Raw genomic sequence first — 15,646 nt, forward strand, 5'->3', positions numbered from 1 at the left:
CAACAAGGGATGTAGTGAGCAACCTGTGTATTAAAGGTGGCCGTTCAGAAGTAGCTGTATGTGGTTAGCCCAGTTAGTAAAGAAAGGCTCTGGAAATTTGCCTAGCCCCTTACATGTTGGCACCTATTTGTAGGTTTCTTCCAACAACTTGAGAAACTCTGAGGTACTGTTTGAATCCCAGTGAGAGAAGCAGCGGCATAAAACAGGCTGTGAAACTGAAGAAAAAGCTAAAAGGGAGATATAAGGAACAGTTGTGGAATGGGTTGGATTGTTTGTGTGATATTTCCTAATGTTAAAAAATGCTAGAGAAATGTGATTTATTAGGGGATGCTGCTAAAAGTTTAAGAGTGTCAGGTGCATCGATTCAGCTGGGCTAACATGCCAGCTATTTTCTAAATTGGAAGCTATTAGACAAAAAAGCATGCTAGTTTGTTCTTATGCCGCTGTCCTATTTTTAGGTTTTATGCAATATTTTGAAAAGTAAAGTAATATGACAATTGACATACAGTACATACCTGTATTGCTAGCAGCATGAGACCTAAACTGTAGTTTTGCATGTAGCATTTGTTTATACCATGATTACACAATGAGTTTTTTATTAAAAAATACTTTCTAATGTATTTAGAATTGCTTCCCTCCTCCCCTCTTTCTCTTGCAGAAATGGGTCAGGAAGCTGGAAAGCCCACATGGCCAAAACCAGCAGGAGGGTATCAGACTATTACAGGCAGAAGATACGGAAGAAGGCATGCCTATGTCAATTTTAGACCATCTCTGACGAACCAAGAGAGAAATTCGAGCCAACACGATGGAGAATGTGAAGGATTAGAACTAGATGATGTTCAAAAAGAAAATTATTTGTGTGCGTGTCAAATAATTACAAGCTGAAAATATTTTTCTTCTTTAGGGAAAGCGTTTGAAATAATAACAAGCTGTTGGTACAAGTCAGTTGAACAGAAGGCTAGGCAATAGTGAAATTGGCACCATTGATACAACTTTTTTCTTACATCTACAAGTGTATTTGAAGCTCATCAGAACGATATGAAATTATTAAACTGCGGTCAAAACCTTAGCCACAGCGCCAAATTTGCGTAATTCTCTATTGAGGGAAATACTAAAAGTGGTTTGTATGACAGTGGTTCATAAAGGGACAGGTTCATAGATGGATCATTATTGGAATTTTAGTTTTATTATGCATGCAAACAATAGAATGCACAGAAATGGTGTTTCAGGTGTTCATTATCCATGGATATAGGCAATTATATACCATGCTTTGTAGTGTTGGGTAGTATGTAAGTGGCCTTCTGTCCATTTCTCTCTCCAGCTTTGCTTTATTTGTTGCATCCAGTTAGTTTCTGCACAATCATCTTCTAGCTTCATTACCTTAATTTTGTTGGTTGTTGCTATTTTGAAGAACTCCTCTCCCCCCTCCCCCCCTCACTTAATCTTAGCAGTATTTTAACTGTTCTAAAAATGTAAGAATAACTCGAATCCAATGTTCTCAAAGTAAGACCCATAGGAACATGGGAAGCTGGCTGGTACTGATTGAGACTATTGGTCCATCTAGCTAGTATTCTCAGTGATGACTGGCAGCAACTCTTCACGATTGCAGGCAGGGAGTCTTTACCAGCCCTACCTGGAGATGCAGGGGATTGAACCTGGAACAATCTGCATGCAAGGCAGATGCTCATCAACTACACTACCATATTGAAACCCATCAATTACAGTACTGTATTTTTTGCCAATATCGTAGGAGATGCCAAATCATCAGTTAACACATTTACATCTAACCTCTTAGCCAAATGTTCATCCTGCTGCTTACAACATATTAAATATAAATCACAATAAAACCATTTAAATGAAAATAAAATAATAACTTTGGCAACATAAAGTGAAACAGCATCCTATTAAAGCTAGCAGAATATGTGCCCTTCCATGTTTTCAGATTCTTTCATCAAAATCACAGAAATACTGATGGAGAGACAGAGGAAGGACATTCCAGAACCTAATTAAATTGTTCCATGAAGCACTTGGCTTTGACTTGGAGGATTGTATCATAAGGAATGGCATTGACAGACACAATAAATATACACTAGTTTAATCTTAGTAATAGCTATTGATAGAAAATACTGCATTCCTCTTCTTAAGATGTTGTAGAACAAGAATTTCATTTAACTAGCCATGTTAGGAGGTTTCTATTGCAGGAATATTCTTTAAAATTTCTGTAATTTAATACTGTGTGTTGACTCAGAAGTAATACATAGTAATTCTGCAGCCTAGTCAAGCATTCTGTGTTGTCCCCTAAGTTCTTAATATGTGGCATATCAGCAGCTATAAAAATGTCAGGTTATGGTTAACACAGAACTGCTGGCTTTCTCATTCTGACACACAATACAGCATGATTTCTCAGCATTACCTAAATATATTTTAATTCTAGCAATGAACATCCATGAAATCTTCATAAAATGCCTCTTATACATATTACGACTCGGTTTTTTTAACATTCTAATGAAGAACAGCCACAGTTGAGCATCATCAACAAATGCCATTTTTATTATGTGTGTTGATAAAAAAAAAACTTTGATTGGTCTTATCATTCCAACATATGCTTTCTTTACATTTTTATATAAAGGTTCCAGTCCACTTGCCCAAGTATGTTCTCCTTTGGCAGATGTACCATTGTTAGTGAATGTTGCTTCAGAAAATCCTGTTGGTCAAGCTGAACTGAACCAAGCAGTCAACACAGATGCTTCTCCATTTTCTCCAGCATGTTACAATTGGGGAGACGGCCAAACTGGGGGTAACAATATGAATTCTGATCCTTGTGGAGAGCACAATAACCTTCATGGTCAGAATGGAATTGCTTTTGTAAACATTGACTCTTATGAGCCAGATAGCAGTGATGGAGAGGAAGAGAATTACCAAAATGATCTTTCATTAGCTAAAGAAGAAGCGGGAATATTTCAAGAGACACTGGATAGTATGCTTTCTGAATTGGAGAAAGGAGTGGACTCCTTTAGTGATCTGCAGTCACACCTGTCTAATTTCAATCATAATGCTTCAAGCAAAAGTTTTGAAGACATAAGACCAGTGCCTTTCAAGAGACATTCTAGCCTAGAATTGGATACTGCTCACCAAAATAAGACACTTGTAAAAACATCTAGTGAAGACGAGCGTCTAGTAAAAAATAACTTTAGTGTTACTTCTGATATGGAACAGCAAAAAAATACAGTTGATCCTACAATTAGGACACAAATAGGAATTTGTAACGAACTGAGTACTGTGAAGACAGACCAAGAGAATTCATCAGAACTGGTCGTAAGACCCAAAGTTAGAAAACAAAATCCTGTGAGCCAGTTGGATAGGAAGCAGTCTTTTTCAAATGAAGAGGAAGAAAAGACCAGCAGTAGAAGGTGGAGTGAGAATGTGGATGTCCAGCACTGTAACACAGAATGTGTCCTGAAGCACAGCAAAGAGAAAAGCAATTCTAGTATGTTTTTTGATCCAAGAGACTATGGAGGAGCTCAAAAGAAAATAAAAAGTGAACTAAGGAAGCAAAATATAACACTTCAAGAAAAAAGCAAAGTGGACGACAGTGCTTTCTGGGATGAATTTGAAGACTCTGGCAGAAATCTATCAAGCTCCAACAAAGATGAAGACAGGTAAGAGTTTCTGCAAAGTTTAATTCAAATTTTCTACATGTCTGAATACCTGTACAATGAAAATCACCATGGTTAGGACAATATTAAATGGTCTCGTAGGACCGACCCCATGTAAGGTGCAGTAAGGTGATATCTGCCAAATGGTACCAGCTCCCCATATTCCTTATGATGTAATTAATGGTCCCAATTTTACCCCTTTCTTTGCCAAAAGGAGGGGGCCCCAAGACAGAAAATTCCAGACTATGCCATCTGATTATATTTGTCATTATGTACTTTATGACATAATTATTGGTGCAAAAAAGTGGTGAGTTTTTTGTTTTGTTTGTTTTTTGGTGGAGCCGCCAGCCCTAAGAGCCTCAGCTCGTAAGACCAGCAGTTTTGGAAATAACTTAATTTTTGTAAGATTTCTTGATAGCCAGACTTTTTTATATCTTGTGACCTAAGTATTTTGACCTAGACGTTTGGACTATTAGCATCATCTGCTAAAAGCAAAGCTGCATTTTTCTTTTTCTTTAGTGGTATATTCACTGCTGTTAATGCTGTCTTAATATTTCAGAAGCACTTTACAACTTTTTAAGTCATTACCTCCACATGACAGAAAGAGAATGAAGTCATAAAAGAAGCCACACAAACAAATTTAGGAATGAAGGTGAAGTGGAAGTAAAATCTTTATCGCTAGCGGCCTCCTCAAATGCACTACAAACTTTGAACACATCTATATCTTGTCCTGAGTTTGCCCAGCAGTGTGCAGATGTAGTGTTAATGCACCTACTGGAATTGAGCAGGTTCATTATTCTATATATGCTTCATGGGTAGAGAAATTGGGGTTAGGCCACAGGAATATGCCGCTTCAAGCATCTTTAATGCTTTTGGAAATTGTTCTATCAAGTAGAGTAGGGCAAGGTGTTTTCAGCATGGGTGGGGTGAAATGTCGGACTCTACACCTTCTCATTGTACTCATCCTTGTGTGCACAAACTCCCACCTCTGATTTATTAATAAAAGTATATACTGCCAATTCAAACAATACGACATGGCACTGTACAGCAGCACATACAACAAAACACCATAAAAACAGTTGAGAATGATTAAAATGACTGGCTCATCCATAAATTTAAGCAGGTGCATAGGCTTGTCTACATAAAAAGGTCTTTAAGAGATGCCTGGAAATAAAAGCAAGGGTGTCTGCTGAATCAAGGGTGTTTGCTGAATCTGCTGGAAGAGTGTTCCACAGCACAGGATTGGTGGCATTAATGCCCACCTTCTAGTGGAGGCCATACCTTTCCCCAAAAAGATGCAGCCCCCAAGATACCCCAACTCTAGCTTTGGAAGGTGAGGGGGCTAATTAATTTCAGCTCTTCTTGCTGCTGGAACTAGCTTCAAAAGGAAAGTTCAGGGAGCCATTGCATCTCTCCCAGCCTTCTCCCCAACCTCTTCAGCTGCCTGGCTACCTTCATTTGGTTGTTGTACACTGTATAGTAATTCTAGATAGTTAAGTAGATTTTTAATTTCCCATAGTTGGAACTAATAAGCTCTCTGCACCTTCAAATAAAGAAAACAACTGTTTCAGAGCTGTATCTGTAGGATATCCTTTGCATTATCCTTTCTTTGAATGTTTTAATGAATGGAAGTACTTTAAAATTTTTAGCATATTTAAGGCATTTTCCATGGAACTTGGACCTGAATGAAAAGTAGCTATGAAATTTCCATGTGCTGAGCTCTCTATATAAACGCACCTCTTCATTAAAAGCGCAAATGTGTTTCTGCCATGTTAAATCTACTTTGTGATACAAAGTTAATTTGTTCAAACGCCCAAGTAAAAGAAGAAATAATAGATGTATCCATAATGATTCTCTAATTTGGCTGCATTCCAGCTTCACTTTTAATCATTCCCTCAGTGCTAACTGAGTATTGTTGCGCAGTGTAATTAGGAAGACTTGGATTTTAAATGTAATTAAAATGTGCTGGAATTTTACAATGGTGGCCTGTTTCTAAATTGCTCAACAACTGGGAAAAGAAAAGGAATAATTCGAAGGGTGATACAGAAGGGTGTGTTTTGAAAAAGTGTTAAAGCATTAAACTGTTTAGGAGCTACTATGCACACTTTTGGGTCTGTATCCTAAAATAAGAGGTGCCCAAACCACTTCAGTATTTCTGAGAATGAAAATTATGTTCAGCATCTACTAGTTCATTCCATCAAGGCACCAACTCCCTAGTTGTTCATTCTTCTGGGTATTTTGTTTTAATTGAACTACTCTCATGTCATGAGCATGTGCTCCTTTGCAAGTGGGAATAAAGAACAGATGGAAGTATTTCATCATATTTAACTTCTGCGCTGTTGGAGCAACTGAATGCCGTACAATCTTGGAAAACCTATTGGAATGCAGCATATTACTTCTTAGTTTAAATTATTTTCAACAAAGCCATGAACATATGGCAGAGGAAAAATCACATTTACACATTGTCCCATAACTTGGTCAGAAAAATACAGTGTAATTGTCTTAAGATAACTTTTCGTTCTGGGTCTTAAATATGTCTACAGCCAATTAGGTTAGAACTGCTTCATTTCTTAGAATTTTTAAATGTGGAAATCAGGCCTGGTTAAGAAAAATGCAAAGTAGTATATGAATGACTATATAAGTGTTTTGCGGGAAATGCTAGAAACATTTTACAGCTAGTCAAATACATTTCTATTTTGGGAATAAGTAATGGGAAGCTCAGTAGCCTGTACTTCGATTGTTACAACATTCTAACCAGCTATTTTGGTTAATTGCTTTTAGATAGAACCTTCATCTAAACTTGTAAAAGCAGCTTATTTATTTATTTTATTTAACTGAGAAGCAGACCAAGCTGATAGCTTCTGGTAGTATTTGTAGTCTAAGCTATTACACATGGAGCTTTATTGCCACAATACTTGTACAAATGTGGCATGGCTTTGGATGAAACTGTATATAGTACTGTTAATTGAATCCACCCTTTCTAACATAAATTTTGTTCCTTTGATTTCATTTTATTTGAAAATCATGGATCAGACTTGTTATTTGGCAAATGTTTCCCACTCCCAGTTATTGCAAATTGACCAGGAGCTAAAATATTAAACATCTCAAGTGTATATTTCTCAAAGGTAATTTATTGTTATTTACTTATAATAGGTTAAAAAACTGTAATAAAATACAGCACAAACAAGCAATTAACCAAAACCAACAATATCAAAGCAGTTAAATCATGCAACAGCAAGATTTACAATTACACACTGAAAGCATGCCAGGGCAGAAATGCCTTTAGTTTCTTGTTCTATTTTTTTGAAATATGCATTTTATTGGCTTTAATAACAACAACAAACAATTATGAAGTACAATGATGCAATTATACAGGCAAGTTACAGTTTAGATTGCTCTTGAACTACTTTGCTACTACTTTGCTATGGTATGTAAAGTGTTCTGAAAGAGCTATTTCCCATTTTCTGTTTAAACCAGCTCCAAATAGCAAGACTAACCCCCAGTTTCCAATTAGCAGAGATCTCTTTAGATGTCCATGATTTAGAGGCTTGAAAACACTTGGATTTGGAAAGGAAAATTTTGTTGACCAGACTCAGTAAAAGAATTGACAGCTTTTAGTTTGTCCTCCAAAAGGAAGATAGCCATTTTTATTTTTATTTTGTTTTCGGCAATGTATTGTGTACTGACATAATGCATAGAGAAACTGTACAGTGGTACCTTGGGTTAAAAACTTAATTCATTCCTGAGGTCTGTTCTTAACCTGAAACTGTTCTTAACCTGAGGTACCACTTTAGCTAATGGGGCCTCCCACTGCTGCCGCACAATTTCTGTTCTCAACCTGAAGCAAAGTTCTTAACCCGAGGTACTATTTCTGGGTTAGCAGAGTCTGTAACCTGAAGCATATGTAACCCGAGGTACCACTGTAAATACAATGGGCAAACAATCCATCCAAACTTTAAGCATGATCAAATCTGACTGATTTTAATGGGAGAGTTAAGCTTGTGCTTAAATTTTTCTCATTCTAGTTTTTGGGACAGAAATATACTTAGCTTGGCTAGATCACAGTCAGCATGTTAACTTCTACGTAAAAATCAATCAGCATTGTAAATGCAAATGGAATGTCTTCTATTGCAGCTCTGAATGCAGTGATGGTGAATGGTCTACATCTCTGCCCTCCTATTTTGCTGTGACAGTGAAAGATCAGTCCTCCAGCGATGAGAGCTGGGAGACTCTCCCAGGAAAAGAGGAGCAGGAACCTGAATTGCAGAGTGACAGCAGTGGTGTGGAAGAGGAACATAATGAGTTTGGTTTCCAAGCAGGGTATGTGGTCTTATAGAATGAAGTGTACTACTCAGTAAGAATTATTGATGTATTATGTACACTTTACTGTGATAGGTAAAGGTGATAGTTGCTGCTAAAAGAAAACTAATTATGTACTGTTCCATATGTGATCATTGGCTGAAATAATTCCAGCAGGAAGTATATAATTAGCTTTTGGGAGCCCCATTTTGGATAGGTTTCCGTATGTAACATCAGGTAAGGTTTTCCAAGTAGATGTTGACTTCAATCTCCTCTTCCCTGATTCCCCCCCCCCCCAAAAAAAGTTGTGGAGTCTTCATTAGCTCTGCTATACTCTGCATTATCAACAGCTTTGGGGGTCACTGATATCCTATTTTGTGATCAGTAAGGTTTAGCTGAGATAGAGAAGCAGAACCAATAAGCCTACAGCCTTTCAGCACATTGAATATGTGACATACAGTGTGCAGGCAACAACCAGTTTACGTGCATTTGATGTGTGTTCGTACACAGCACTGAATCTGGAAGTGACCTGAAAATATCACCAAAATGTCACTAAAAGGGTAGAACAGGGTCGGGGTGGAACGCTTTAAACAGGCCCCCCGATGTGCATGGGCATCTGGAGCATAACTCCCGTGCAAAGCAAGGATTGCCTTATATCTATAGCTTCAATACACTATGACTCTCCCTTACCTCGAAAAGCAGCATTTGCTTACTCCGGCGTAGTTTATTTTTGTAGACGTGCCAGTGTGCACAGTCCAATCTTCCATGATTTTGTCAAGTTGAAGTGTTACGGGTAATGAAGACTCTAGATAGTGACATCTCCTGGGGGTTGGTGGGGTGTGATTGTCAAGCAGCAAATTCAGCTTTGGTTTAGTTCTATTCAAGTGCATAGATGGTGACTTGAACGCTGCAGTTTGTTACTAATGTAATCATTATATGGAATGCGCCGAGTTTACTGGACACCAGTTGAAGGGTATGGGATGGTACACAATGATGTCACTGTTACAGAGTGTTCTCTTTGTGTGCTAAATCCTTTTTATGCATTTACAGATACTGTTCTTGCTCTGTGCCTCAGTAACTTACAAGTACAGGGCCTACTCCAGGATGCAGGCAGCTTTATATATCACTGTTGAAGTGGCTGTTCTCTCCATTTTACTTGCTTTATAATTTATGCACTGTCAAAAATGTCAAGGTAACAACAAGTAACTCAGAATTTTTGTAAGCAAGAGAGCACTTAGAAAATGATCACATAAGAGAGAAACCAGCTGTTTCTGTTTTGGTGCAGAGAGGACCATTCCAACATACATTTCCTCTATCTGCATTCTGAAGTGTTACAGTCTCAATAAAGCTGTACCACATAGCTTTTTGTCTCGCATATTTATTTATTTTTATCACCCAGCTGCAAGGTGAGCTGGTAAGATTAGAGCAATAAGGGCTGCAGGCAATAAGAGTAGTTATAGTGCTAATAAATAACATTGGTATATCCACTGATACATCCGCAGCTAAAACATTAATGTGGCCTCATTCTGCTCCTAATTTAGTGTGGTATCACTAAAATCTGTGTGTTATCTTACCTTATTAAACTTGTTTATTCTCAAGAAAGCCAGTAATGATGGATGTAGGATAAATTTATCTAATTCAGTAGTTTCATTGTGAAAGCACAGTTTAAAGGGCCGTTCAGGAATTTAAATCTTTTTAGGACAACCGTGAATCATACTAAAACTGGCTTTTGCCCTACGTTGACTTGTTTCTGCATTTTTCACTGAGGAAATTAAAAGGGAGTCTCAAACAAAAAGTCTGTGGTATCAAATTGTAATAAAAATTATATATGGTGAAATGGGTTTTTTCCATGGTTGTTACCTTGCTGGGTTACAATTTGGCCATAGCAGAAAGAGAAAGAGTAGCGTCATTGATTATGTGATTTTCGCAGGTGCAGGTGCTGCATTACATATTCAATACCAACATTGGGAGAAAGGTGTAAATTTGTTATAGAAAATACTTGAAAACCTCAAAGTGGGCTTTTGTTGCTGCAATAAAGCTGCTTAGATCACTCCCTCCAGTTCTGCTAGACAGAACATATATTAAATATTTTGGTTGATGATTTCCTTTCTGGTTAGATTTAAGAGCATGTAGAATTCTGGCTCTGATAAAATGGTCACGTTTTCTTAGAGCTGTGCCAGTTTGCCATGCTTGTGTACAACCAGTTGCACAGAGCTTGAGAATTCATTAGCAGGGATTCTAATGACCTTTCCACTTAAGTCAGTCACTTTTGGGGAACTGGACTAGAGGAGTAGGAATGTCTTGTTGCAAATAAGTAGTGAAGAATCGTGTGATTCATTCTAAAACATTGGGTTGAGATTTTTTGATTTTTTTGTAAATGGAAAGAAAAATATAGTTAAGACCATAATTTTGTCCACCTACACAATAAAGCAATTGAAAAGGAAATTGTTTTACTTGCATGCTAATGACCTTTTTCATGTCACATGACTACAGTATAACAAATCGTGACTCTTACAGAGTGATTTAGATAAGAGGTACGTGTGTTCTTGAATACATAGTGCTGACAGTTTTTAAATAGCAGCTAACTTTAAATTATTCCCTCTCCCTATTTTCACACACAAAAATATGAAGGTCTTGTAAATCATTTGATATTGTTGACCTTTATATAAAGACAGCAGACTGTGATCAGTAAGCAAGATAAATTTCAGCTGCAGCTAATTTAGCCAGAGTTAGTCTCATGTAGGTTTATAAACTCTGCTTTATTTAGCCTTTTTTTATCGTCAAGAAGAGAATTGCTTAAGCTTCACATTTCAACCTAAGAGGAACACACACAGAGCTTGGGTTGTTTTGTTTTGTGTTAAGACAGATGGGGAAGCAAAGGGTTATATCTTATTGTATTTCTTTGCTGACAGAAGACTTTTTGATCCAGTGGAGACTTCTGTGAGTTAAAAGGTGAGAGGAAAGTGATTTTCACAAACTCCTGCTTTCTCCTACAGTCCCTTGAGTGTGTGCAGGTTGCTGCAGAGGGAAGGAAGAATATGTGAAAATGCTCTCCCCTCTCTTTTCGCTAATGGAAGCCTGTGCTGAAATCAAAGAGTTTTTCATCAGTGAAGGGACACTATTAGATGCAGGGTTGTATAAGCCCACAATGTGTCATTGTCTTTTCACACAGAAGGATCAAGAGCAGGAACTCTACAAAGAGCAGGTAATAGTTCTACTAAGGCCCTCCACAGTCACTCAGTACAAGTAGTAGAGTTGTGTAGCCACTTGTGTAGTGCTGATTGAGTCTGCCTCCTCATTCTAACACACGGTGCCAGATTCTCAGGAGTTTGAGGCTCATTCCTTGTGCAGTAGGTCAGTAGAAAAGGTGAAAAAAGCTGTACTCATTTAAGTGTCCTAATCATAAGTGCATTACTTTGTGCAGGTTTGCTCCTTTTATACTATATAATTTGCTTTTTACTATAATAATGTTCTTAGTGGATGTTTCCACTTCCACAATTCATAGAAGCATAGATTTGTAGAGTTGGAAGGGACCCTGAGGATCATCTAGTCCAACCCCTGCAATGCAGGACTATGCAGCTGTCCCATACAGGAATTGAACCTGAAACCCTGGTATTATCAGCACCCTGCTCTAACCAGCTGAACTATCCAGGCTCAATTCCAAAAGGGATATTTTCTGACTACTATCAATATTTATGAAAAATAAATTTAATATAGCTAGAAATTACAGCTCTGATTAAGAAATTCCTCTGCTCTTGTTATTAGCCAGCTGCTTTAACTTGTCCTACTCACTTCTCTGACTATCTGCCTTCCAAATGATCCAATTACAGCCTACCTTCATGATTTGCATTTTGTGAAGATGGCAGATGTATTCCTCTCCAGAGCAAGATCACTAATTTTCAGTTACAATAAAACCTTTGTCTTGTATTCTGGTTATAAAATGGGGAAAACAGTATCATTCAATAATTATGCAAGGATGAACGTTCAATAAACACAGTGAAGGTTTTTTTTAACAAATGATTCATTTAGTAAATTTATATTCTGCCCTTCCTCCCATGGGAGCCCTGGACAGCAACCACCAAAGTAATAAAACAATTAAAAATGGAGTAAAAACATTTTAAAGTATTTTTTTAAAAAAAAATTCTAAAAGCACGTTAAACTCATTATTGTGCTATAGCAGTAGGAGAATACAAAATTCAAATATAGATTCGTGAATGGACTTGACAAAGAGAGTAGTAGGGTGGTATCTTCCCTGCACAATGTGCTAGGACTTTGGCTCACATCACCAGAGCAGTTTATGCAGACATTAGATCTTTATTATTCATATGTATATAGTTGCTCCCTCTCAATTTTTAAAATAGAAATAATGGTATTTTAGCTATCGCTGTTGAATAATAATAGGATGTGCTGCTTTCTATGGAAAACGGCTGCCAGGTTTTGTTTGCTAGCAGCTGGACATAATATGAGCATTCACCAATGAAGAGCGCACTCTGTACACTTGCTTACATGTAGTTTTACTTTCATTTTGTATAGCTTTTCTCATTTTTGTATAAAGGGAACAGACTACCCTAGAGGACGGCGAAATTCCTTGGTTGCAGTATCATGAAGAAATTGAAAGCAGCAGCGATGAGGAAAATGACCAAGTGAGCCATTTTGTGCATCCTGGCTTTTTCATGTTGGATGGAAACAACAATCTGGAAGATGATTCCAGTATGAGTGAAGATCTAGACGTGGAATGGAGGTACTTTACTACGTGCTGATGCTTATTTGAGACATTTACCACTCACATGTTGCCTGCATTAAAATCAACTGAGAAATGGCATAGTAAACGGTCTGTGCTGCTGTAACAGGTTAACTTAACTACTGAAATGTATTATGAACATGGGGTCTCAGCAACTGGTGGGTCTCTGAATCAGAGTCAACATAGAGAGAGGTTCTGGTAGCTCCCCAATTGCTATATAGCACTGTGATTTCCCTCCTTCCTCCAATGAGGCAAGTCATGCTTATACACTGTATGTCCGTGTCAAAAGGAAGGCCTGTTAGCATGTTGGGCCATTGCTAAGGATTGACCTCACATGCCACCTGTTTCCTTCGCATACATGGAGGACTTACTGGCAAGGCCAATTGTGAAAAGGGGGAATATTTGGTCCGCCACTCACTGATTGATTACCATAGTAAAAATCCTGTAGCTGCAGATGTTTTTGTTTCAGGTAGGTAGTCATGTTGGTCTGATGCAGTCGGGGGGGGGGGGGGTTTAAAAGTTGTCCAGTAGCACCTTAGAGGCCAACTCTGAAGTGTGCATGCACAAAAAAGCTTATACCCAGAACAAACTTAGTTGGTCTCTAAGGTGCTACTGGACAATTTTTTAATTTTTTAAAAATATATTTTTGTGTTTACTTTCTGCATGACTGCTCAGCTCTAGTTCCCACCTAAGTGTTCATTAGCACAACTTAAAAGAAAAATCCAAGAAAAACCTCTTAAAGCTCAGCCCTGAAGACTACATTTTCACTTATTCCTCCCAGAGGAACTATAGTCACCCTAAAAGAGCCAACATTTTTTGATTCAAAGATAAGAAATTTCGGCTGTTAAGGTACCGTATTGAAAGTACTGCTAATCAGGTTGATTTTGTGTCTTCTAAGATCACCAGGCCAAGCCTGTTGAATGGTTGTATTTCCTGGCGGCAGCAGCAGCAGGTTTCTTTGTGTGGTTCGTTTTTCAGACTGAGAACTTATTATCTGAAGTTCTAGAACATGAGAGGCAAATGTATGCAGCCCCTTGTAACAGCCTAATTTTTTTTTGGGGGGGGGGATATGGTATCTAATTGCAATTGAGAACATAAATCCTGCTTTTCCCCTAGGCTGCTTGATGAATTTGGTGATGGCTTGGGTGTTGCTCAAGCCATTTCTTATGTGGATCCCCAGTTCCTTACATATATGGCCCTGGAAGAACGACTGGCACAGGCTATGGAGGTAATGCAATACTTTTCTAAGTTTTCATTTTAAGATTAGTTAAACTGAGGGAAAACATAGCTCAGCTACATTTATAGTAGCGCGAACATCCACTGTGGATTAGGCTTTTTCATATTTATCGCATCTGTGAGGAAGCTCACAAGAAGCACCTGAGTGCAGTAGCACTGTCCCCACAGTGACGCCAAGCAATTGGTACTCCTAGGCACAGTGGCTCTGACAGTGGAGGCGGAACATAGGCCCCTATCCCCAAAATAGAGCGGTGGCAAAAAGGCTCAGCCCTCAGGAGGTAGGCTGCAAATGGTGTAAGGAATTTGGACTTCTCTTTAGGAAAGGGAGTATAAAGATATCTGCATTAGCTTTATTCTGCCCTTCGATTTTGCTCTGATTAAAACAGGATTTTTCTGTTCAACGTGTGCTATACGAGCATTGAGCATACTGCATTGTCTTAAATGCAGTGTTAAAACATTGGCAATATTTCTATTTATAATGTATATGTTGCTGGATGGATGTCTCAAATATTTCAGTTTTGTTCATTCACCCTTGTAGCAAGGGAATGGGTTTATATACTCCCCCTGGTTTAAGTCAAGGGATTCAGCTAGGTTGGTAAAGAAAAAGCGTTATATATGCGTTGTATATGCGATATAACACTTTGGCACCAGATGGTGCCGTGGAGTCCTGTCTTTCCCTACCAGATTTCCCTGTATGAGTTTACGATGCATTTAACTGAATCGCTTCTTTGACGTGTCTAGATCCAGCCAAGGTTTCTTTTAAAAAAATATTTATATTTGTATAGCATCTTATACATGGCTGCCATTAGTCTCCCATTTAAGGGACTGGCCACCTCGCCCAGGTTCAGCAGTACTGTGACATCTGATCCAAACCACTCATTGGTTTCTGCTTTAAGTCAAGTTTTTGTTTGTTTGTATGTTTTTAAAGCCAAGCTGGTAAAAGTTGTTGGTTATTGCTACTTTGGAAAGAGGTGCAGTTCTTCTATAGAACATAGAGAAGGGCAAGGGCTCTCCCTGATTTAGGAACTGGAAAGGAAGGTGAAAGATTTCCATGCAGTTGCATTGTGCTTTGCAGGCGTTCGGGGCACCTCTGGAGGTCAGCATCATGTCACAAGGTCCCTGCCTCACCTGTTGTGGGGTCAGGGGAAGGGTTGGTGACCTTGAGGTGGTGTGTAGACAGTGTGGCTCATCCTTTAATATTACCAAAGTATTATCAGAGTATCTAGAGATAGCCCTTGGTATCAAATTTTTGGCACCTGCTGTTCAGTATAACAGTTTCTCTAGTTTGTTCTGTATTTAAGTTCAATATTATGTAGGAGATCAGTTTCAGGCTTTTGGATATGGGTAAATTCAGCTATGTCCTAAGTTAGTTTTTGAAATAACTACATTTTATTGGGATAAGTACCGGAACAGGCCATATGATCACAAGTAATTTAGATCCAAGTTTAGAGATCATAGAGGTCATTGAACACTTGGAATCTTAACGTAATGAGAAATATATAAACCTCTGCTTTTTAGTGAACAAGGAAGGTTGAAAAGTCCTCCTCCCAAAACTAAACCCAATTCTATTTATTTGGGCTAACAATTTTTCAGCCACCTGTTGTAACAATTGTGAACCTGATAGTTTCTTGGATCTTTTCCATTATAGCCTGGGAAAGTATTTTGGATATGTTTGAACTAGAGAATTCTGTCACAACCCCTGAACAGCATAGGG

At 38.2% G+C, this 15,646-nt stretch overlaps 1 protein-coding gene across 7 annotated transcripts in view; it reads left to right on the forward strand.

Annotated features, from left to right (window-relative positions):
* PJA2 (praja ring finger ubiquitin ligase 2) overlaps positions 1-15,646 on the forward strand; it is a 34,960-nt gene that overhangs the window by 10,201 nt on the left and 9,113 nt on the right. For 6 of the 7 annotated variants that reach the window (XM_028749597.2, XM_077936148.1, XM_077936144.1 and 3 more), the window contains 5 exons: positions 659-859; positions 2,630-3,659; positions 7,791-7,976; positions 12,511-12,696; positions 13,813-13,924. In XM_028749597.2, coding sequence (XP_028605430.2) covers positions 659-859; positions 2,630-3,659; positions 7,791-7,976; positions 12,511-12,696; positions 13,813-13,924 — 1,715 coding nt within the window. The remainder of the gene's footprint in view (positions 1-658; positions 860-2,629; positions 3,660-7,790; positions 7,977-12,510; positions 12,697-13,812; positions 13,925-15,646) is intronic. The other variant, XM_077936149.1, reaches the window with a different exon arrangement.

Source organism: Podarcis muralis, chromosome 11, assembly GCF_964188315.1.
Source record: "Podarcis muralis chromosome 11, rPodMur119.hap1.1, whole genome shotgun sequence".
NCBI classification, from domain to species: domain Eukaryota; kingdom Metazoa; phylum Chordata; class Lepidosauria; order Squamata; family Lacertidae; genus Podarcis; species Podarcis muralis.